At 44.9% G+C, this 24994-nt stretch overlaps 1 protein-coding gene across 2 annotated transcripts in view; it reads left to right on the top strand.

Annotated features, from left to right (window-relative positions):
* Positions 1-771: 771 nt before the first annotated feature.
* Positions 772-24994, top strand: part of LOC130402642 (membrane-associated guanylate kinase, WW and PDZ domain-containing protein 1-like) — a 101421-nt gene continuing 77198 nt past the window's right edge. For both annotated transcript variants that reach the window (XM_056606893.1, XM_056606892.1), the window contains exon 1: positions 772-1663. In XM_056606893.1, coding sequence (XP_056462868.1) covers positions 1366-1663 — 298 coding nt within the window. In that variant the 5' untranslated portion in view covers positions 772-1365. The remainder of the gene's footprint in view (positions 1664-24994) is intronic.

Genomic DNA, 24994 nt, shown 5'->3' with positions numbered 1-24994 from the left:
TTTAGGATGGGCCTGTCCATGTGTGCCCCTCAAACAATAGCTGCTGTTTCCCAGCATGCCTTGGGCCAGCTGTGTGAAGCCTGTCCCTCTATCTTTCCCTCCATCTTAGTTCCTTCTCCTCATGCTCCCTTTCCTCTTCCCTTATTATTGCTTACTAGTTGTACAGAACACAATGAATAATGAATAAAGGATAGAAGTATTCTGTCATTGCTGTATCAGAAGTATGACACAACAATGAAATAGGGACTCACCTGATGCACGTTAACATGATGATGATGGCGAACACAAACGCGCGCACACACACACACACACACACACACACACACACACACACACACACACACACACAGACACACAGACACACACACACACACACACACACACACACACACACACACACACACACACACACACACACACACACAAACAAAAACACACGAGATTTGCCATTCAGTCACCAGTCAGACCTGATGTGCAGGAATGCTGAAAAACACAAAACACACAGTTCCTCAAAGAATTAAAAATAACCACATGCTGATAATCAGGCATTGACTCATACCAACCATTGAATACAAAGCGTATACTTGAATGATTATTGATTAATTAATACATTTTATGAAGAATCGTTTTATTTACAGTGAGATCACCAGTACATGAAAGCTGATTTAAAGCATGCCAACAACACACAGTATTGTTGACCCGAGGCGCTCTAGGACCCTGTGATGTGATAGGTGTAGCCAGGATATCCCTCATGCCTTGGGGAAACCACAGCGCATGCGTAAACTGTGGACTCAGCAACAGACACACATACATCCAGTGCGTGTGAATGTGAATGAGGTTCGGTAAAACACACGACAACGTTGTACCTGTTTAAAGCGTTCGAGGACGGCGTAAAACCACCGACCAAGTAGCCGGATACGTCGACGAGTAATTATATTGACGAAAGTTGGAAAGAAAACTATTTAAAAGTTAAAATACAGCTTAAGTGGACTCCGAAGAAGTGATTCTGTGAGTCTGTGTTTGGAGCGGTGGTGGCAGATTCGAGATGACAACGATGAAGAAGCGGGATTAATACCAAGCAGGATCTTAAGAAGATGAGAATAATACTATCTGCACATTAGTGAACAGTCGGTAAGCCACCTATTTGAAGCGGTCGGTGACCGGGGATGGCTTGATCCCTCCTACACGACCCGTTTTGGGTGAACGCTCATAACGCACTCATGTTCCAGTGGAAGAGAAAGAAAGTTTGCTGCGCTTGACTTGGATATCGTTTTTTATTGCGCTGAACATACACAGCCCTATTTGTTTGTATCATAACAGTAGGCGAGAACACCTGTTTTTGGTGCTTGGAGACTTTTTCCCACCATGTCTAAACCGGGGATAAAGAAAAGCCACTGGACCTCCAGGGTGAGGGAGTGCGCGTTGGTGAAGGATGCCCGCGGGGAGCTCGGCGTGCCCCTCCTCGGGGGCGCGGAGAACGGGGAGTTTGCGACCATCGGACGACTGGACCAGGACGTCGTGGTTTACCACACTGGGAAACTAATCGAAGGGGAGTTGCTACTGGAGGTGGAGAACCTGTCCATATCCGGATTGCCTTTGTACGACCTGCACACCGTGATAAAAAATTGTAAAGGTCCCGTCAGGCTGAAAACTGTCAGTCAAGGTAAGACGTGAATCAGGAGACACAAGCACACCTCTGTCTCCATTACACCTGATTCGCCCTTTTTGAAAAGTCATTTATTTGGATTATGTCATGTTTTTGAAATACAAACATTTAAGTATGCCAACTCATGGATTTGATGCTGAATACCAGTATTAGGGACCTAGGTTAAAATGATTAGGCAGACGCTTCTTTACAGTGCCCAGACTCAGACTAGCAGTCAAGTGATGATACTGGGTAGCCAGGTAATGAGTTGTATCCGTTTCCGTAAGTCCCCGATATGTTGTTGTTGTTGCGGTCGTCATCGTTGGGTTTTATCCCAGTGGAAAACGAATGGATAACAGGTTCTCGTCACTGTGGTCGGACTGTGCAGTTCATGGTCAGCTTTGCTCGGCACGGTCTTGCGGTTTGACACTGAAGTGCCTGACAGACACCAAGCGTGACAGGCAGGCTGCCGGGGCCGATGGGACGCAGCTGGGTCCTCAGCCATGCTTTACTTCAGGATCCACGGTGGTACTGGCAGATAGAAGAACAGTTTCTCTTCTAGGTCAGTTTCACACATCTCTAAGCATGTGAAGCTCAGCTGGCTGAGACAAGATCCGGGACATTTTCTAAGCACTATCACAGCTCTGAATGTATTTTGATCATCCTATAAAATATTTATGGATAAATCATGATGCAGAAACTATGGGAAGTAGGCCTTATCAGTTACCTTTCTTGATTTCCTTCAATGGTGCTCTTCCTTCTTCTCCACTTTACAATGAGTCTAGACACTGAGTTAAACTAATTCAGTCTGGGATAATCCGTAGCCTGGAGGGCCTACTATGGTTTTACCAGGATCGACTTGGCGCCTTTCCAGGCTTTTCCTTAGGACATATTTTCCTGGGTGACATTATCAAGGTGTGATGAGCCACTCCATGATTAGATCCCATTTCAATTGTTTGAGTAATTAATGCTGACTGGGAGTTCCCCGCTCTAGCCCCCCCCCCCCCCCCCCCCAACCCTAATTGGGAAAAAATGCTCTGCAAATTCGAGCCATCTGTACAATCATAGTGGCCAAATTTCTACCGTGGCATCGTCTTTTCTTCAGACCTAATGAAGCCGGCTAAGGCGATTTATTGGCACAATGAATGGTTAGCTCACTGCGATTCTGTAGACCGCCAGCTTGAGACAGAGCGTTGAAAAGTGTCCAGTCAGAGGTTTTTGATACTCCCCCAGTGAAGGTAGCAGACTCCATCTCTCTCCTCAACCACTTAAATGCTAGGGAGCAACAGGAAGAGAAAGGAGGGGAAAATATTCATATCGGTATCAATAGTTAAGATGAATTTTGTCCAGAATTCACAGATTCTCGCCATCTTTTTTCCTCACAGACAGACAGACAGACAGACAGAGGAATTTGTTGTATCACACAGACACAGAGATTTGTTGTATTACACAGATAAGAGTCTCTCACCGATACTCTCCCACTGATAGTAATGTTTGCATATGGTTTCAGTGGGACTGGCATAGACAAATCAGTCCATGTTCTGGTTCCCACAACTGCGCATAGGGCCAGCAGTCTGGTATTGACCTCAACACACTTTTATTTACAAACAAAATGGATTGATGAAAATATTCAACTGAGTAACTCGAGTCTGAATGGACCGTTGGCGTCAGTCTTCAGAAGTATCCTTATGCCCAAAAGGTTTACTGACTAACTTAATCACTCGCTGACTACACAAACATTCAACTTCTCCAGAATGACGTGATGTTGGGCTGCTTCTTGCCCCTTCTAGTCCTCCGTCTGTCTGCCCTCATCAGAAGAGTTATCAGCCTAGTGGGGATTCAGTCTTTTTTCAATTTGTTGCAGCAGTGAATCATGGTGATTAACAATGACGTGACTGGGTATACTGGCTCTACTTTTCCGGAGTTGTTTTATTTGCATACGGTAGCAATAGTAGCTGACCGGTCCTACCCCTTTAAATGAACCGCACTGTGTTTACTCTGGGCCGCTGGGTTTACACGTTTTTCTGCGTGTCTGCATCTTTGTGATGTGTATAGTTTGATTCTGCCTGTGTGTGTGTGTGTGTGTGTTGGATTTTTGTTTATCTGTGTCTTTTTGCGTGTATGGGGTTGTGGTTCCTGGCATGCATGCATTTGGAAGTGTTTATTTCCCTCCCTCTCTGCAGGAAGTCAGACAAGCCTCTTTCCTCCTCCACCTTTGCGTTGTGTCGGAGCTCACAGCAGCTCTGCTTCCTCTCCTCTGCACGGCTCCAGGGGAACTCTGCTCTTCATTTTACGTGTGGAAAGTGTGTGTTTTTCTGTGTGTGTGTGTGTGTAAACAGGATGGATGAAATGTACGTTTATTTACTTTCTATTTCCATAGTTTTCAAGGCAACGCCCTGAAGTGACTTGGAGTGATTTATTGATGCATTATGAGTTTATTTCGTGCTCCCCATTTGGGGATCCCCCAGGGCCTGAGGAGAACGAAACAAAACATACTTGGTTTCCCCAGGAACTATCTAGCGTGTCCGGTGAGACAATTTGGTGTGTCCCCAGAAAATATCAGCGTTTCCCCCAGAAACTGACTGGTATGCCCCCAGAAAATAACTAATTTGTCGCATGAAAGTATCTGAATTTCCCCCAGAAACAATCTGGTGTGAGCCCAGAAACGATCTGGAGCGTCCCCAGCAACAATCTGGTGTATCCCAATTAACCATCTGGTTTGGGCCTAGAAACTATCTTGGGTGCATTGGACACTTTTAAAGTGGGACTCGTCAATTTTGGTTCTTGTGAGGAATGCTTGTCTAGTCTATCTGTTAATCTTCAGTCAGCTACAATAACAAGAACAAAGCTGACTTATTTATGGCCTATACTCAAGAAGTGGAGAAGTAGGGACATCCTTGTTCCATTTCCTTTCATTGTTAAAGTCCTGTTGTCCTTCCTTCATATCGCTTTACTACCTCATTAATAGAACAAACTGCAGTCTCTGACTTTATAGACTAGATTTTATAATTACAAACAACTCAACAGTTAAATATTCGGATGGAATTTGATACATCACCTCCTTATTTTTTAAAGAAGGAGTGAGCTTTGCGTTTCGCAGAAGATGGCATAACCTACAACCATACCGGGCCTGTCTCACACTGCCTCGTCCTTCTGGGCACAGACTGAAGCTGGTGTGTGTGTGTGTTTGTGAGAAGTATTGGTGTGTGTGTGTAGTATTGGGCATCCGTGGCATACTGGTGAAGGAGTTGGACTGGTAACCGGAAGGTGGCCAGTTCGAATCCCGAACCTCCACGGATGAGGTGCCCTTGAGCAAGGCACCTGAAACCCCCACCTGCTCCCAAGGCGCTGCACCGCGGCAGCCCACTGCTCCGGTAGTGCCGGTGTGCCCCCATGTGTGTAACTGCATGTGTGCACCTGTATTTGTGTACCCCACGTGTGTGGACCTCTGTGTGTGTATGTGTTCACCGGCTACCCGGATGGGTCAAAAGCAGAGAAAGAATTTCCCCCTAAAAAGGGATGAATAAAGGACTTATCTATCTATCTATTGGTGTATGTTTGAAGTATTGGTGTGTGTTTGGGTCTGTGAACGATATGAAGTGGAGCCGGGCCCCCGATGAAGTCACGCCGAGACACACTTATGCCTTTGGCGGGCACCCTGGAAGTAGGGCGATGGCAGTGGGAGAGACTAAGGATATATAAGGAAACGGTAAGAACAGGCCTAGTTGCAGGGCAGCGCTTTTTTTTTTTTAACAAAAGGTCTGCTTCGACCCTGTCTATTATGGAGTTCTGGATCTCAAATGAAGACTTCTGCTTCCTAACTACCGGATACGGCTTAAGAGCTCACAGCATTATTTTGAGGATCATTTGTGGACATTAAAACGATTTGTCGGCGCTCCTCAACCAGTGAAGACTGTATCCTCTGGGTTGTGCTACACAAGGCTGAACTGTAAAGGAAACTGGATGCCGTGTGTTTTGGTTCCTGTTGAGTAGGATTTCTACCTAACCCCATTGCTTCCCCTCCACTGATTGGTCAACGTTAAAGCCAATCACGGTTGTTCATCAACTGATTTCCCCTGATGTCATTGCATCGCACAAATCAAAACAAACTGAAAACAAAGTGGTCGTGGTTCTCTGGGGACCTGAACCAGGCTAATTATCACCCTGGCTCTGAGGAACTCGTCATCATCCTCTTGTGCTTTTTAGTCACGGTCTGGCTCTCTAGTCTGATAACACAAATCCCATTAAGTTGAGTCCATCGCCTACGAAGAATGTGAAGATATGTTTGGGGTTTTGCGGGCCGTATTGTCCTGATTTAAGAGGATTTAGAGGATGAGTCTATTGTCTGCCGGTACATGCACAGAATTCATCAGCTACACACACACACACACACACACACACACACACACACACACACACACACACACACACACACACACACACACACACACACACACACACACACACACACACACACACACACACCCTTGTGACACTTGCTCGCTCTGCCATTCAAAGGGCTCGATGAGTGACCTGTTGGTGACTTGGCGGGCGGTTATGGATGACAGCCCCACAAAGAGTTGTAGAGTGTATTGTGTGGCTGGTGGTTGTGGTGGCCACCGGGGGAGTTGGGGTGGTGTGCAAAGATAGGAAAGGACTGGACTTCAATATAATTAATACAGATAGTGTCATATTGTGTAAGTGCTTATATCTAGTTAATGAGCATCCCTTCAGATGAAGTAAAAACATATTTTTTTTGTACAGGAATAGTTTTCCTGACTGTGTTGCATATCTGGTATGTTGTTAGCACAAATGCCGGTAGTATACTTTACATTCTATTTGCGGCTAATAACCTTTTTTTTTTTTTTTTTTGAATAACCTCATATTTTTACGAGCCAGACTTCCTGTATGCGTGTGGCATCATTATTTTGCACAATGCCTTTTTCACAATGGCTCTACTTGTCATTACCTCCATGGTGGCCATCTGGAAATCTAGGTGGATGTTGTCAAGATCAGCGGTGGAGCGCCTCGGATTGAGAAAGCATGTGTTGCTCAAAACTGCTTCTGGAAACGGCCGTACCAGCGAACGGCTTCAGTCATCGCATGATGATACCTGGCATGGCATCATCAGCTTTGTAGGTGTGTTGTACTTCCATCATGCAGTATTAGAAACCCACCTAAAACAACATCGCCCAGATGTACGTCATATACCTCCCCAATTCCCATTGTGTGCTCTCTGTATCTGTAACATGATCTGTGTCACTGTAATACCCTTTATACACCCACATTTGATTGATATGCAGGTTTATCAAACACAGTGATATTAGTTTTCCTATTATGCCAATGGCTGTACATTTGGGGCCTTTGATCTTCTTTGCTTTTGGCTCTATCAAATGTTGGACTGAGAGCAGGGCATGTGGGCGAACTGCTTCATCAACGCAGTAATCAACACTATAATGGAGGTGGAGATCCCAGGACTGGCTGGAACAGACAACACTTAAATGTTTTATTTTTTTTATGTTTTACTAATGGGTTGTTGGGGTTGTGTTCAAGCACGTTTCCCACTATGGGTAGAATGTAGAAGTGTGTGTGTGTGTGTGTGTGTGTGTGTGTGTGTGTGTGTGTGTGTGTGTGTGTGTGTGTGTGTGTGTGTGTGTGTGTGTGTGTGTGTGTGTGTGTGTGTGTGTGTGTGTGTGTGTGTGTGTGTGTGTGTGTGTGTTCGTGTTCGTGTGCGCCCACAGAGGTTGAACAGTGGAACAGCTGAGCATACGAAGGTCAGTTCTGATATTAAAAGGAACAATAGGCTTCGACTCCCTCCCCTCTTTCTCTCTTTTCCTCTCTTTGTTTTTTTAAATCAATCTGTTCACTCGTCTCCTTTGCTCCAGTTCAGTAATGAGCTGCAGGCCTCAATTAACAGATAGTGGGGGTGAAAATGAAAAGTCAGCTGAGTGATCTTAATTGGACCGGTGGTGACTAATTAGCCGAGACAGGAAAAGTAATCTGGTGATGCATCAGTCTTGTTGGCGGCCATCTTCTCACGTCCTCATTGTTTAGGCAGTTGGATAATGTTGGCGCCTATTCTTCTGGATCCGTGTGACCAGTGTGACCCCCCCCCCCCCCCACATACATTGCTATGCTGCATTGTTATCATTCTCAACACTTTAGTTTTTTTATTTTTGGAGCACAAAGAGCCTAAACCTTTGATTCAAACGAACCGAACGAATGCTACTGGTGATGCTTAAACTGTTCACCCTTAGCTCCCGTCAAATTCTACCCTTCGTTTCAAACAGGATGTAATCTGGTTAACTTCTGGACGTGTCCTATTCACATGGTTCGGAAAATGTTAAGATATACAGAGATTTAAATTTAAAGCCATTAACTTTTTAATTTATTTTGTACCGTCAAGGTCTTTTTACTTTCTTTTCCAACAATCAAGAAACAAGCATTCAGGTATACTTCCAGATATTTTCCCCCTCCCCATATCCCCGCTCCAACAGAACCATACCCCTCTTGCACCATCGTTTCAGCATTCATTCATATCGATTTACCTCCTTTTTGTTGTGGTGCCGTCTTTTATTCATGTACCCATCTTCGCTCTGCACCCTGTCTGGATCCGTTCACAGTGGATTTGACATGCTGTTGTTGACTCACTCTCCATCTTTCTTCTCCTTTGCAGTTGGTATAAATTAGCACTACTGTGATGTTCTGATAATGTTACCATCCCTCACGTAGCTGTTTCTTCTTTACTCCACCCGTTCGGGGGAGTATTTGCATCTTGCCGCCTGTTGGGTCCAAGGAGCATGAGGTCCTGTAGGCCAGAGTTGGGGTGAAACTATTTACCACTTGATTAAACACTGCTCCTAAGAGATCATAGAAGGGCCAAGGATCGTTCCCTCGCTCTCTTGCTCTCTCTCCGTCTCTCTCCTATATTTCCATCTGACTCAAACTTTCGTGCTCCACCTCTCACACACAAATGCACTAATAACCCGCTTGCTGAATATTCATTCTCCACAATACAACGGCTAAATGGATACTGAGACCTACTCATACTCTTCTGGTTTGGGTATTATCAGACGAAATGCAAGCACATCTCCAACTCGACCAAGATACAGACGTTGTACCCTGTTCTTCTTCTGCAGCCGCTCCGGCTTGGGAATGCTGTGTTTATATAGCTGGGATTCAGAAGGGCTCTGTGTTTGTCTCTCTCAGGTGTCTGGACTGCGTCACTGGCAGGTTTGCGACAGAGAAACACTGTGGTAACGGAGCAGATGTCCACTGGCTTGCCCGTCATATCACATCCCGTCTTCTTCTCCTTCAGTTCCCTTCTTTTTGTTAATGAAAGGCTCAGTGCCTTCGATCAAAACATAGAGGGACGTGACTGAAGAACCACAGTCGTTTGTTTTCTCTGTGAACTGTGTGGCAAGATAAGCTGGAGGTGGGCCTCTTTGATTTGTTGATGGAAAAGTAGCTTTTGTATTATTTTTTTAAGTTGCTCTGAAATTGCTTCGCCATGATGAATGCATGCCCTGACGTTCACTAACGCGGCTCACGCAGCCTATCCAATGAACACACCATCGCCACGGAGGAGACGGGTGGTGCTTATTGTCAAACAGAAGTCACCTCCACCACCTATTGTGGAATCTAACGCACGCACGCACGCGCGCGCACACATTCCCGAGTCATCTATTATCTTAAAGACTTACCATCACACACGTCCGACTTTGTCTGTTTCCTGCTGCTGAGTTCCAGAGCTCTTAAATTAGACAAGAAGTCTGATTTCCCTGTAGGGTTTGTCGGGCTCCTGGCTCCAACCCTACTAAGACGAGTTAAAGACATGGACAGACAAAGACCTAGACAGATGTAGAGATATATTATCTATATGTATTTTAATGTAAGTTTTCTTGAGAGGTGTAGAATCAGAGGAGTGGGCATTTGTTTTTTTTGCTGAGTCAGTACAGATTGCAACGTCTTTGTGCCGGTTAGTATCCGCTTGCATTCTCCAATGTATTATTTCAAAGGCTGATATTGTGTATGGGAAAAAACAAGGCAGCCCTGCTGATATAGACTCCCTCCATACCACCTAAGATAGGGCTGCTAGGAGGAAGAAGGCCAGTGGAGATATAGGGCCCCATGGGGCCCAAAATAAAAAATCATTAGAAGGTAGTGTGGACATCTGTTCATTAACGATAAACAATATTGCCTTGGCTCTGATTTGCACCACACACACACACACACACACATTCGCATTCACATTAGCAATCTTATCAAAGATTAGCAGCTGGTCAAATTGAATAACCAGCTCAAAGTCCTTTTCCCTCTCTCGCTCCTTCCCCTTTTGTTGTTCCTCTGCACTGGTTCACAATCCTTCATCAGGGCTCTCCTCTCCCTCCCCGTCTGCATCCATCTCCAGCGTGTCACTTCATCCTTCCCTCCATTGTCTCCCTCTAACCTCTTTTCCCGGTTGACATTTACAAGAATCTGCATGGAATGTGTGGTAGTATTATTCTTCTAGTCATATTGTTTGTAGTAAATAGTTTGAGTATTTTTTTATTTATTAAAGTCCACATTAGTGTTTTTACTTGATGCATTGTTTTCAGTGACCCCAGGCAGCAGTAGTGATAGGGAGTCAGGGGGGGGTCACATTGATTGACAGACTGCTGCAGGCGAAGCTGTTCACCTACACCTGCTTGTTGTTGGTATGGGTTTTTGTGTTTACGTTGTATGAGCTCTGTATACATCCGATATATTCCATATTTGATCTCCCTCTCACGCTGTGATCAAATAGCCTCTGGCCTCTGGCATCTGGCTGTAATATTTATTCTATCCGAAGATGAGCAAACTGTATTGAAAGTGTTGGCAGCATTGATACGTGCCCATATGGGAAATGAAAGTATTTGTTGTGAGGCAGGTCAATTTTATTCTTCATATAGCAAATTTACAATAAGGAGAAAAATATAGAGATAATTGAAAATCAACGCAGTATAGTATGATGTATAATGGCTTTTTAGATTTAAAAATAATGTTGCTTTGTGCATTTTATCTTGTATTCCATTTGAATGCTTTCTATTGAAGTTTGTGTTCATTTGTGTTTGCTTAATTACCACACTGGAGCATGAGTGGCGTTGGTGACATTTTCCTTCCTCTGTTCCCCACTGGTCATGGCCTTCTTGTAGTAAGGGGGCACTAGCAATCTTTCCTCAGCCACTGCATTTATGTGTATCCAATTCTTACCGTTTGCATACGAGGACAAAGGTCGGGAACCATAGATAAAAAGACAAATGTCGGGAACAAGTGCTCCAGGCTAGACTCCAACCACAGGGCCAGTGCGTCGTTCTCCACACCTCCTTGTTTTCTACCCTTGCCCAGCCAGTCCTACCATCACCCCCGGTGGAGGTGGAATCCTACCCAGCCAGTCGGGGCCGTTCCCCTAGTCCCCCGTCACTCCCTGCAGTCAGTAGTCTCTGGTGGAGGTGGTGGTGCAAACAAGGCTGCTCTGTTGGCTGAGGTTAACCGGAACACAGAAGGACTCCATCCGTTCTGCGCTCATCTGTTCTACTCCCTGGCGTACAGCGACTGTCTCGCACCAGTAGTGTACTGTTTATGAAGAGGGACGGTAGGCAACTACTAGGCACACAGCAGTTCAGTTATATTCCCTGATACTACACTTATGAATTGAAATGGATCAATTTAGCCTATCAACTGTTATATAACACACTGCTCGGGTGCACTGTGGGAATACCTGAGATAGGGGTGTGTGTGTGTGTGTGTGTGTGTGTGTGTGTGTGTGTGTGTGTGTGTGTGTGTGTGTGTGTGTGTGTGTGTGTGTGTGTGTGTGTGTGTGTGTGTGTGTGTGTGTGTGTGTGTGTGTGTGTGTGTGTGTGTCATCAAAATGGTGTCCCAAGCTTATGCATGTTCGGAATATTTGTTTGTGTGTTTTGCAGACACCAGGTTCTTATGGCAGAGTTGTCAGACTGGTTGGGGTGAAACCGCCGCAGCATAGTTCCTTTTTATAGCTTTGAACAGGTGAACTGGGCGGAGCTCTCCACCTGAATGCCTCACCAGCTTGTGAGGCAAATACTGTTCATCCCTATGACAACAAGGAAATGCCATTTTTTTCACACTCTTCTCTCTAGTCTAGAATAAAAATGTAGATCCTAAAATTCTCGGTTTAACCTTGAAAAAGTAGTCGATTCATTTGAAAGGGCCAGAATTCTGCCATGCGAAGCAATTATTAACTTTTGATAACCCATACAGTCACAGTTGGTTGTACTTTTATACAAGGTCAACAGTGGACAAAGATCTGTTGTTCTCTCCCTCTCTCTTTCCCTCTCTCTCTCTTTTTAGTGTGTGTAAATATTGTCTGAGGAGATTGAAATCAGGTGGCCCTTTGGTTGCCATAGCAGTTGGGTCGGAATCCTGAGGGTTCCACAGCCCCAAGATAAACACTATTAGTGTTAGCGGGATAGCTTCAGTCTTCCAATGCCACAGAGAGATCTGCTAGCCTCCTCTTTGTTTGGACAGACAACACTGCTCACATATCACTGCAGAATTATCTCGAAACCCGACACTTGCTTCATTGTTTTCAAACAATGGTTTGACACGCCAGCAATATGGAAGTGGCAGTTGATCAGCCTAAAGCATTTTGTCATGATAAAGAATCGTGCGCCATTCCTCCATTCCATAATGAGGAACAAATGATTTGTATTCTTCTATATATTCCAAAGCAATGCGAGATATGAGATTGACAGTGATGTTATCACCGGCATCCACACTTATCCCACCGGTGTATGGTTACCTTAAGCGGTCTCACACATCCACACAAACAGGAAACACACAAACAGCCTTGACCTACATGATAAGGGCTGGATGGTCTTTGGCTTCAAAAAGGCGCTGGCCTACTCCTGACCCTCTTCCCAACCCCCTCACGGAGTAGGGAGTGGAGTTGGCATGGAGAAGTGTCTGGAGCTGATCTAACTTTCATCAAGCATGTGGGAATATTAAGGAAAAATCATCCAAGCGGTGATGGGCTTTGAACTGCAACCCAGCTGCATTGGTAAATGCTATGTTAATGATTGACAGGGATGGGTTATGCACATTCAAGTAACAGTTTCGGTGGACTGAATAACGTCATAGTAATTATGTCATAGCTTTGCAGACGTTTTTTCTGCTCTAAATGTCGGCTCCATCATTTGATTTTAACTCTCTGCTAGTCATTGTGTCTCTGGTGAGTGAGTCAGCTTCCAATATGTTCCAGGGCTCACTCTGGGCAGGCCCCCCCCCCCCTCAACCCTTTTTGTCCCATGTCCCCATGTTAAGGCCCCGATGTCGGTGTCCTCTTTACTCTCCGCATTCAGCTAAGAGTAAAAATGTGTTCCTGAAGTGCCGTGTGACCAAACCAGTCCAGTGAAAGTCAGACAAGTCGGAACAGCAACGTGTGCCCATTAAGAATGGGAGGGTAATGCATTTTTAGGGGTGGTGATCCTAGCATAACCTCCTCCCTCTTCAGGGCTTATATTGCAGCCATGCATACTAGTAAACACGCGAGTATTTTTCATACCAGCTCATTGGGTTCATTTACTGATGGGAGTCTGTCAGCCTGGCGTGGTAGGACTGGGGGGTCATCTTGGTACAGCCACTCACTCTATTAATAGTAGAGGCTCTTAAACCTAGAGAGAGTGTGGGTCTGAATAAGTGCTGTGGTGGAGATGCATTAAGTGCTTCACTGCAGATGTTTTATTGACGAGAATGCTTTGTTAGGCTTGTGTGTTTGAATAATGGTTCATCTTCCCAAGCGTCTTGTGAGGTAGCCTATTTTTGGCCTTTGGGTCCAGACGGTTCTTGTTGTCCCTTGTGTCTTCCATTCGCAATTTCGTCTTCAAGTCCTTTATGGTGATTTCCTTTTTTAAAAACACAATAAATCAACGGATTGATGTCCCCCAGAGCAGGATCTCTCCTATTGGCTGCTTTTTACATCCCCCTCTTCCTCCTCTTCCTCCTCTTCTTTATCTTACCATCAATGTCGCCACCAGCAATCCCTCCTCCATCTCTGTTATCTCCTCTGTCATCATCCTTCTGGGTTTCTGTGGGGGAAATGAGAATAGCTGCGAGGACAAGGAGTCATGGGAGGCTCTTTCTCTAGTGCGCCCCCTTCTAAGGCAGTGTGGAGAGTTGGGGTGTTGAACCCAAGAGCAGGGAGGATGAGGATAGTCCTGAGGCTACAAAAGGCTGAGATTACCTAATTAACTCATTAGCACTGGGTCACGCCCACATTGTTCCCTCTCTCCCTCTCTCTCTCTGGAGATTTTGCTCACCTCATACTGGATGATTGAGCAATCTGAATGTCTCCCCTCTCCCTCCCCCCCAAAATCCATCTGATTTTCATAGCTTCATGGCCTCACGAATCCATGGCCTCATGTCTTCATGGCCTAATGTCCTCATGGCCTCATGTCTTCAGGGCCTCATGTCTTCATGGCCTAATGTCCTCATGGCCTCATGTCTTCAGGGCCTCATGTCTTCAGGGCCTCATGTCTTCATGGCGTAATGCTTTTATGGCTTCATGGCTTCATGTCTTCATGGCTTTATGGCCTCATGTCTTCATTACTTCATGGCTTCATGCTTCATGTCTTCATTGCCTAATGTCTTCATGGTACTGGAGATTTTGAGGTTCATGGGCCCATTCCACATCCCCAAGATATCCATTCCAGAGTTTCGAACAGAAATCCGCTCTACGTTTCACTCTCCACGTCCTTTAACCCATCATCTTCACCTACCCCTCTTAACTCCACATTTACTCATCATGCTCTTCTCTCAAGCCCCTCCCCACCCTGAAGTGGTCATGTCTGGTCCATGTCAATTACGAAAGGCTCGAGTAACAGTCCAGCCACCACTATCAATCTTATAGAAATGCTTCCCATCTTGAACAAATTTCTCTATCTCTCCCATCATTGTTTAGGAAAACCAGATATGCTTGTGCGTGTTGCATGCATTTGTTTGCCTGTGTGTGTTTAAGTATTAGTATATAGTATGTGTCTTTATTAATATAGCACCTTTTTAAACAATGTGTTAAAGTGCTTCGAAGAGTGGAGAACTACAGCAATAGCAGGGCAAACAACATTTAAACACGAGGAAAGAACCTTTAAAAGGTCAAATAAGAAAAGAAATGCAGGCAATATAAAAGCTACAGGAACACAACAATATAAGTCTTTCAAAAATGGAACATTTTGTGTGTGTATGCATGCTTCTCCGCACCAAGTGCATGTGTGTGAAGAGATTCCCACAATAAATAGCCTTGAGAGTGTTTGGAGTGTTTACATTTGTCCTCTCATTGCCTCTCCCACGTTGTGCTGTCACACGGGAAGGTACGGCTTAGATGGGGAAAGAGCTGGTGGTGGTGGTGGTGGTGGTGGTGGTGGTGGTGGTAGCTGCAGGGGCTGACTGGTGGGAAGATGGTAGTGGTGATATGAGGAAGAGAATAGTCCAGTTGGATCAGGGCAGGTTGCAGTTGATTTGTGTGGGTGGAACACTCCTTGAGAATGGAGGCAGCCTGCCTGCTAACAGGCTCATCAACCCTCATTAGGTGATTGTGTTTGTATCTGTTGCCACAATTCCCTGTGTTCAGAATGGGTATTTTACCCTCTGTCCCCCTGCTAGCGTGGGTTCTCGAACCGATCTCCTTCTTCAGATCAACTTTTTTGCTTGGAAATATATCTGGGTTGGTTACTGTGTTCCACCATGATGGGTAACCTTTCACTGGCAACACTCCTTTACCTAACTGACTTTTTGAACTGCGCTCCCCAAATGTGTTTCCGTTATTCAAAACATCTGCTGACCTAATCTGATCACTTGATGGAATTTGGGCTTTTTGCCCCCGCTTCATTTGATTTGTTTTGCTATATCCTCATGGAAGTCACACACACAAGTTCTGTGACCTCCGCCCCAACCAGGAATATGTAAATATCAAAGAAGATTGAGCAATCATTACTTCATCATAATTTATAATTGATTCTTCTTTTTGGAGACCAGCTCTCACTGATGATTGTAGTGCTTTTCTATATGCATAGAAACACAGCGACTAAATATGGAGTCCTAGAACAATTCTGCTGACATTAACAATAGATGCAGCACTGATGGAAAAGTTCCATGTTGCTGTTGAAACATGGTGGTTCTGTGATGTCCCTTAGAGACCTTTCCCATGTAGCATGCTCGTTTTAAGCAGACACGGGACAAGGGGAAAAAAAGTGCTTTTCTCCCTCCTCTCAAGTTTATGTGTGATGACAAGGGGTTATGGCTTTTTTTGTTCAAACTGATCCCATTCTTTAAATTACCCAGGCATTTGATTCACTTTCATCTCCTTGCTCTGACAACACCATCATCCTAGCGTGGTCGAGAATTGGAGAAATCGACAACTGATTCCATGCTTCCAGTCGGCGAGGCCCGCGAGGCATCTGAAATGCATTAAATATTGAGATGCGCAAGACGGGCACAGAAGACCAGAGTCTTCCTCCGCGTGATGGATGTGAAGAGCTTGGCCAATACTCCTCGTTGGCCCTGCATGCTTCTGTGATGCTACACTTTACACTCACACCATACATCCCCTGCACTGCGTTGGAGTTCAACGCAGTGCTGTACCTCCTCCACAACCCACCCTACCCTAACAGGCCATGATGTTAATACAAAGCCCCCCCCCCCCCCCAAAACCCCGCATCTTAATCCTATCCAACCCATATGTCTGGCATTCCTCCCCCGGGGCTGGGACCTCCTTAAAGGCTGCTGTTACAATGACAGCCCCCTCGCTTGGCAAGACCCTGCATGGATTAAACATTGCTCGCTTAACGGCCTGCCGCTGGAAGACAGCCCTCTTTGGTGTGAAATACCGTACGGCGTCTGCTTGAGCAGACGTAATGGCCCGACTACGACACTGAGAGGACAATTTCCATGTCGCTTAAGCGTGACGGTGTCTGTCCTACATGTACTTTAGTGTTGATGAATGATTGGAATCTTTTAACATGTACCGATGATTTGTTGCGACAAAGCGTCATCCGAAATGTTAAATCAACCCATCTAACGATGTCCTGGTAAAACCCAGCTCAGGTATCGGTTAAGGAAGGAAAGCCCTAGACACCCTGTTCTAATGCTGGCTGTGCATTTTCTTCAATCCGTGTCCCCTCCTGGCTTTTTGTGTATAGGCCTATGTGATGTTTCTGATGTTTCTCTGTAGCAGTTTTAAAGAGGCCAACTTAACGAATGTAAGTTTGGAAACTATGTGGACATAAATCGTTGTGTCTATGTGTCAGGTGTAAATGCATAACCAGTGCTTGTCAGAACAAGTCATTGCAAGGAACGAAGGGTATAAAACATAGCAGTTTGTGTTTGATGCTCAGTGAAGAGGTCAGTGTGGTCGGCACTGCCGTAGGATCTGAGGTGATACGGAGCACAGTGGCTGCTTATTGCGAAGAGAAGCTAGGAGCTTGGATTTCTGCCTGTGTGCGTGTGTGAAAATAAAAACCGTCCAAAGTGGCGGCTTTGGAACATGTTGTAGGACCAGCAAGGGTGGAATTTATGTTTTTGTGTGTCTGTGTGTGTATGTGTGTCTTTGTGTGTGGTCTGATGTCATCCTTCACTTATTCAACCAGTTTCTGCCTTAACATACTTAGCCCAGCTATGGTTTCTGTCTGCTATCACGCACGTGTGTGTGTGTGTGTGTGCATGTGCGTGCGTGTATGTGTATGCCTCCAGCGCTTTGATCTTGGTTTCCTCCACTGCGGAGACTCCCTGAGAGAGGCTCGCTAGGTCCGTGGTCTCCTCTGCTCCCCTTGATTCTGGGGGAGGGGGACCCTGTATAAGCAACAGATGCCTGGCCGGGTCCCAGGCCAGTGAGTGCATTTCTCTCAACAGCAGAGTTTGTCTCCAACAGAAAAGCAACATGTTGTTCTCAGCCACTTGACATGATCTCACAAAGGAACGTACCTTGTGCCGACTTCTGCTTTTCGTCTAGTTTAGTTTTGTAAGCTTTTTATTTTTTTGGGCTGATTTCGCCCAAGTTGACCGTCCCTGGTGGATGCATCCGATGTGTCGTTGCTGTGTGTACCTTTTAGTTGTGTTTGTGCATGATGTTGCTTTAAAGGAGGGGTCAAGAAGTTCACGTATGCTACCAGTGCCAACTCTCTGTCACACGCTGTTGCCTGAGACTCTGCACGTTGTCGGCAGTTTGGCATCGTGTGCATAACTACATTCCGAGCTGCTGTAGGTGTTCTGTAAGCGCCCGGCCCCCATTGGTCTGCTCGGTGAACAAGGTGTGGTATGGGGAGGGATTGGGGTCGGTACTGCATTGCTGCTCCATCACTGTCATCAGTGCTTTAAGATCCACAACCCCCAAAGGAGAGCTTTAACAGAGCTGAAGCCCACAAAGGTGAGCTTCCTGGTGTGTTTGCCCTGTAAGGAGAAGTGTGAGTTGAGTGAGTTAGCATTCTTTGCATTGGCTGATTGAATAGTTGGCTGATTTAATAGCTGGCTGATTTAATAAATGTCCTCGAGTGCCATGAGTTTGTGACTCGACGATTCTTATAATTTGTGTGTGTGTGTGTGTGTGTGTGTGTGTGTGTGTGTGTGTGTGTGTGTGTGTGTGTGTGTGTGTGTGTGTGTGTGTGTGTGTGTGTGTGTGTGTGTGTGTGTGTGTGTGTGTGTGTGTGTGTGTGTGTGTGTGTGTGTGTGTGTGTGGGCCTCAGTTGCTACAGGCTCAGTTCTGGTTCAATTTTAGGCCGCTCCAGTAGTTATTGTTGATATTAATGTTGTTATCGTTATATTTTTCAAGCCTATGTATAAGATATCGAATATACAAAGTTATACTGACTGTATATTTTGATGGAACACTTGCGTTCGAGGCCACAGACTTTTAATATTTTACAAAAGCTCCACGCTACCTCAATCACCCTACGTAACCTGCACAGCCCAAGAGACCCCCGCAGTATTCAAACAACCCGTGCACATCTTCCTACGCTGGGCAGGCTGACAAACATTTTAACATAACATTTTTGTTGTTTTAAATGCCTATTTAAGTCATTATTGACAAGTCATTAGTTCAGACATGGGTTATTTATGAGCCCACTGCATTTTCTTTGTGACCTGATGTTCTAGTTTTAGTTCCACACAGTGGAAGTCAGTTTAGTCCACAGAGTGCAGTGCTAACTACAGACACTAGTATAATGTCCCTCCCCCCCCCCCCCCCCCCCATTCCTTACATGGAACATGATGATGTAGGGATCCTGATGAACAATAACCCCCCCCCCCTCCCCCTTATTTAAAATTTTGTCATCGTGAGGGTTGAAATGCAGAGGTATGAGTGACACTATGGCTGTCCTTTGGTTTTTGCCAAGTTTTGTATGGGTTTATGGGAATGCCGGTAAGGGCAGGTCTCTCCATTACATGTAAATGCAGGAGAACCGGGGCGGTGAGTAAACTGCGTTCTTTGTGTGTATGCAAGTAGAAGTAATGCAGGGGGTTGAGCGCACGTGTCCCACCCCACAAAGCAAGATGGATGGAGCCTCGTGGCCCTGGGCAGGAGATCCCCCTCCAGGGCTCATTCAACAGGACTGCTCCCTTACAGATCCTCAATTAAACACTTTGGGAGTCTGTCCGTGTTCACCCCACTCCTGTAGGATCTGCGGGGGGGGGGGGGGAGGATGGTGGGATCGGTGTCTTCATGTGTAATGGATCACACAGAGAACCCCAGCAGCACGTGACTGGTATCGCCTTAAGCGAGGATCGACTGTGCTGTGTAAACAATACAACAAATCAATAGATGGTGTTTCCTCTTTAACCTAGAAGACTCTGGAGACTGCATCCTCAGCCTCCTCTCTGCCTTTCTCACTCTAGCCTATTCCAATGCAACACACACACACACACACACACACACACACACACACACACACACACACACACACACACACACACACACACACACACACACACACACACACACACACACACACACACACACACACACACACACACCATGTAATTTGGAGCGTGTGATGTGCAGAAAATGTCACGGCCCCAGATCAGATGTTTGAGGCACAACAGTTCCAGCCCTGAGTTTATTGAGTAATGAAAGGGCCTCATTAGCAGAGCCCGGGCGGCCTGTCTGTGGGTGGGTGGGGGGGGTCGGGTCAGCCCCCCAGTCATCTGGACCAGAGCAGACTCCCCGGTCGGTTCGTGGAATGTGAAGGGTTTGTGTAGTGGCCAATGAGCATGATCTGTGATCACTCTCTCTGCTCGGGTCAGCAGTCGTTGAGGTCTGCATGTCTTGGAGTTTGCATGTGTGTTCTGGAGTCTCTCAGTGTGTGTGTGTGTGTGTGTGTGTGTCTGTGTGTGTGTGTGTGTGTGTGCTGTCTCGCACCCACTTAACTCTGACTCGTGAGCGGGAATCAATTCCAGCTGATTTATACAGTTCTCAACCTTTGCGAGGGAACAGGATGAATTACAGGATAAACTTTCATTTTTTAATGCAATTTGCTATGTGCAAAAGATTTAATGACCTACTTACTATTCCATTGTTATCCTCCCTTCTATATCTGTCAATCTTAGATGTAATAATATAATGCTGTATGCTTTACACAGAGTTGGCCTTCTATTGTGTACACTTGACTTTTCCTGGCTCATTTTATTTAGACTTTCCTGTTTATCTTTTTAAAGAGAATTAAGCGGAGGAACCAGTCAAAGAACATGGCGGTCCTTATTTCGTCCCAATGTTGTCCCAACATTATGACTGCCGTGTTCTTTGACTTGGCCAGTGCTCAATCACAGAGTTATCCTAGGGCAGATTTAGAATCTAAACTACAATCCATGCTTCTCAAGTCTCCTGTTTTTCTTTCAATGCTTAGATAATATGCATGCATTGCCTGCCACCATTCAGTTTTATTATATCAAAATGCTGTCAGATGGGCTGAAAATAAACTTCAACAGACAAGGTTTAGGCCTTTTCTACTGCAGAACTGAGTTGTTTGCACACGAGTAAGTCCCAGTTGTTCAGCAGAGTGGTCACCACATATATGTCCTGTAGCTCACAACCCCTTTTATTTAATCAATTATATTAAGTGGCAGGTGAATGTTTGCTTCATATTTTATTCTGCTAATTTAAGCTTGGTAGCTCTGTTGAGATTAATGTACTGGGATAACATTCCCCAATCCTGACTCCATGGAAGAAGGGCTGTCATGCTTTAGAAATTGTAATCAATCTTGTGATTAATTAAAATGGGATGCCACAATGACCAGATATATTCATCGTCTTTTTAGATTACAGTGACAAAGCAATACATGGTGTAGCTTTGCAAGAAAAAAACATTAAGTGACGTTATTTCAATCTGTTCTGTAAAATTCAAATACCGTAGATACAAAGAGTAACGAAAAACAAAAGAAAAATGAACACATTTGAAAAGGCTGAAAAATGGCTCGGGAATAGTTTGGCCAAAACTATAAACCAAAAATGCAGGAACGGATGAGTCAGGGTATAGATGTTAGTGAAGGGAATCAGGGAAGCTAAAAGTTTGTATTGATTAAGCCTTATCAGCAGCTATAATTCCCTTTCCTTCGCAGGCGATGACATCCGCCAACAACTGAGGTGCAGGGCACTGCAATGCAGAGAGGCACAACAGTGTTGGGCCCGGGATGGGCGGCTTCGGGCTGACTTTGAAGCCAATTCAATACTCTGCTCGTATCTTCACAGGCGAATAATGAGAATGGGTTCACAGCCGTTTGTCCCCTGATTAAAGTGTCTAATCAAAAATAGGTTATTGGGAGAAGGATTGCTCAGGCAATGCTGCGCTGCAAAGGGACATCGCTGGGTTTGCCATTAAAATGCACGGGTCCCAAACAATGTCCCCGCAAAGCGCGACATCACTCAGGGAGCTGGTAAATTATAGGTTGTCATAGCACAGTTTGTTAATCTGGCTATTTAAATAGCCAGAGGAAACCAGGCTATGCCCCCTGTGCAAGTTTGGGAATGGAACCATGTATCATCGACAATTATGCGTTTAAGGCTAAAGGTCTTTGTTACTTTGATTGCTAAATTGTCTGTTAGTGCTACAGATGACCTTTTTTTGGATGTCTAGGAATCTCCCATCATATTATCTAACCCTTAGAACTTGGGGTCTCCAATCACTACAGGATGAGCAAGGAAAAAACACAGCAAGCTGTCATTAGCGGAGGACGCCTGCTACCACAGCTTTATGAGCCTGTGTTTTCTTTTCTTTAATTAGTCCAGTTCAAATCAAAGACTAGAATGGATTTGCGTTTCAGGAAGCTGGATTTGGGATTTTGTATTGCCTTGTGTTTATTGTCAAAAGATGTTGCAGTCCCACTCATCATTTTTCTTCTTTGGTCACGGATGTATTGTTGAACAGTAAAATGGTTGTTTTATATGTTGTTGTTTGAATCTTTTCAGGCTTAACCGGAATGTAGAAGGGCATTCTTGTCTACATTCCAGTTGCCTGGCATTCACACAAAATTGTTGCATGCTACATTCTGGCATCCGGCTGGTAAATGCTATATGTAGATACCTTACACACATCAATATCTTCCATCATGGGCTCTTGCTGTGTCAGTGCCACTGTAAAATGGCCCTGTAAGATGGGGAAGACATAAAGATTCGTCAATCAGTTGGCTTTTTATTTTTGAATAACGACCTTTCTTGGGATATTTTTTCCCTTATAGCTCCCTGGAGCTTCGGCTCGTGATGTATCATCGATAGAACAATACGTTTTGGTTAGCGACTAGGGATGTGCCTGACGACTCGTTCCATTACCATACGTTTAACAACAACTTTTTTTTTGAACAACTAGTGGACTAGTTAAAATATAGAAATGTAGTAAAATATTGAGCATACAATTCTAAGAGGCAAAACAATAATACAATAACACACACTGTATTATGAGCCATTTGAAATACTGACTGTAATGTTGTATAGAAATCCTACTTTAAACTAGGCGCAAAAGTGTAACCTTTTGGGACGTCCATTGTGACATGAGGCCCTCAGGTAGTAAATCTGTGTTCTGCATCGCACCAGTTGAAGGGTCAGGTAGTTAAGGGTGTTAGCTCCGGGTGTTACATCCCAAAATAAATCGTTGTCTTTCAAGATACGTCATAGCCAAGATCGCGGTTCTTTTATTCTCTTCTAATTAATTTAATCGATCTGTTACTGGTTGAGCAGGCCGTTCCTGTGAGCTGCTCCGTTCGCCCACACTCAGTAAAGACATAAGTACCTATAATCCAGTGGATCGTGGTTTATTTCACTGTGAAACAGACTGCAATGCACCCCCGGAGCGTCTAGAGAAGCTGAGTGCCGCCCCGTGCTCAGGGCAGAGAGCGGGAGCAGGAGCTCTTTTATGCATCCAATGTCTTTCATACAATTTCTACTGTATATAAAACGGGTGTTTAAAGGGAAGTCATGAAAAGACCCAACTTATCGGGAACGTCAGCGCACCTGACCTGACCGCAGTAACTGACTGGGTGGAAGAGTGGTGGTGAGACCAGTATAAAGGGATTTATTCTTTGAATGATTTGATGTTTTGGTTATTAGGGTGACCCATTAAAAGCCCCTTCTGGTTCTTATTTGCATTATTGCTATCAATAGTACATGGTGTGTGTTTTCGTGATTTATTTAGTGATGCCTTTCGTGATGCCTTTATCAGAGAGAGAAACAAAAGAGCATTAAGCCGACCGGTATTTCTAATGCCGACTACAAAGCGCTGCACCACTAGTCGAGAACATCCCTGTAAGAGAGTGGATATTATCCGGACATTTTTGACTAGGAAAACAAGAGGCGTCATCAATGTGTTGAACCTGCTCATAATATTGACCCAAATTGAATATTGCGTAAAGCTAATTCGGTAATCGAATCAGGTCCTGGCTCAATGATTGACCCGCATGAGCCCACTCCCTTCCCTAAGTCTGTTTGTCCGTTGCAAGATTCTTCTTCATGGCTATTCTGTTATAAATGGAGCGAACATCTGTTGTGGGTCTGCTCTCCGATGATCTCTTGACCTCTGCAAACTGTGGGTGCGTGGCTAGTAGCATGGATTTGCCAGCCCAGGGGCTTTGAAGGCCTAATCTCACACAGATGACTGGGCATTACGAGCGCTGTATACTGTGTGGTACAGCAAGCCCTTAAACACATCCTTAAAACACTGCCTCAGAGAGCCGGCACATCGGTTCCCCTTTCTGAATCGATGAGGGTAGCGATGAGAGTGGAGATGAGAATTGGTTGGTTTTTCAAGCTGGGTAATGTTTTAGCTCATGATGATAACAAAAACAATAATTTACAATTTATTTCTCAGGCTTTCATGTCAAGGGTGTGAGCTTCGGATTCAGCGTTACGTTCTTGGAAATCCCTTGTATTCTAGTTTTATCGTCCTGGATATGCAACATCATTGACTTTATTATTAGCAAATGTGGCCATGTAAGATTCACTGTTTGATGAAAAATGACCAGCGGCGGCTACTATAAATAAAACAAGCTTCAAGCTGTTAGTGTTTCAACGAGTGTGCTCAAAACTCGCAACGATTGACAACCGTGTATTCAACATTGTATTCATGGGCTTAACACATTTGTAATTTGGTTGATGTAATCATTGTAATGTATACTGGGGTTTGCTTGGATTGAAATGTTACATCTTGGATTTCTTTTCTAAATTAAATTGATACATTGTTATGACACAAGCCCACTCCACGTTCCTTGTCATTTCCATTCTAACTAATTACTTCATATTTCTTGGAGTTGATGAACTCATGATGGATCAATTACTGGAGCGCAACCTCTCGGGATGTTTAAACCAAATCCCCGTCTCTTTTTTCCTCTCCCACACTCTGAATATTTTCTGCCCGCCCACCCCTACCTCCACCTAGTGTTGTGTGTATTCAACTCCCTCCAGATCTACACTGTCCAACTCATGCCCCCCTTAATTTAGATGAACCTTATCCTTTTTGATGAGATTTTCTAAGAATTCGTAAAAATTAAAACTAACCTTCACTCTGGTGTGAGGTTGATAAGTCCCCCTCCCACACACACACTCACACACAAAACATAACCAACGTACAAACCTGTTGATTCATTCATCAGACTCTCTGCCACCCCACAGCGCTGTCTCTGTTGCGGACCATTTAACACTTCCTAGCAAGCAAGTGCTATTTTAGGGTGTTCATTTATTTAAATTACAGCCACTTTCACCAGGTTATAAGCCCTTGTGGCCAAGCGACCATCAATGCGCCAAATTAGCTTTTAATGGCATCAAGCACAACCTTCATGGCAAGAATGGTTTTGATTGGGAGGTGAGCTGGTGCGAGTTTTGGTGGTGTGGAG

Source organism: Gadus chalcogrammus, chromosome 13 (assembly GCF_026213295.1).
Source record: "Gadus chalcogrammus isolate NIFS_2021 chromosome 13, NIFS_Gcha_1.0, whole genome shotgun sequence".
Lineage (NCBI taxonomy): Eukaryota > Metazoa > Chordata > Actinopteri > Gadiformes > Gadidae > Gadus > Gadus chalcogrammus.
This window is presented reverse-complemented; position numbering and strand designations above follow the sequence as displayed.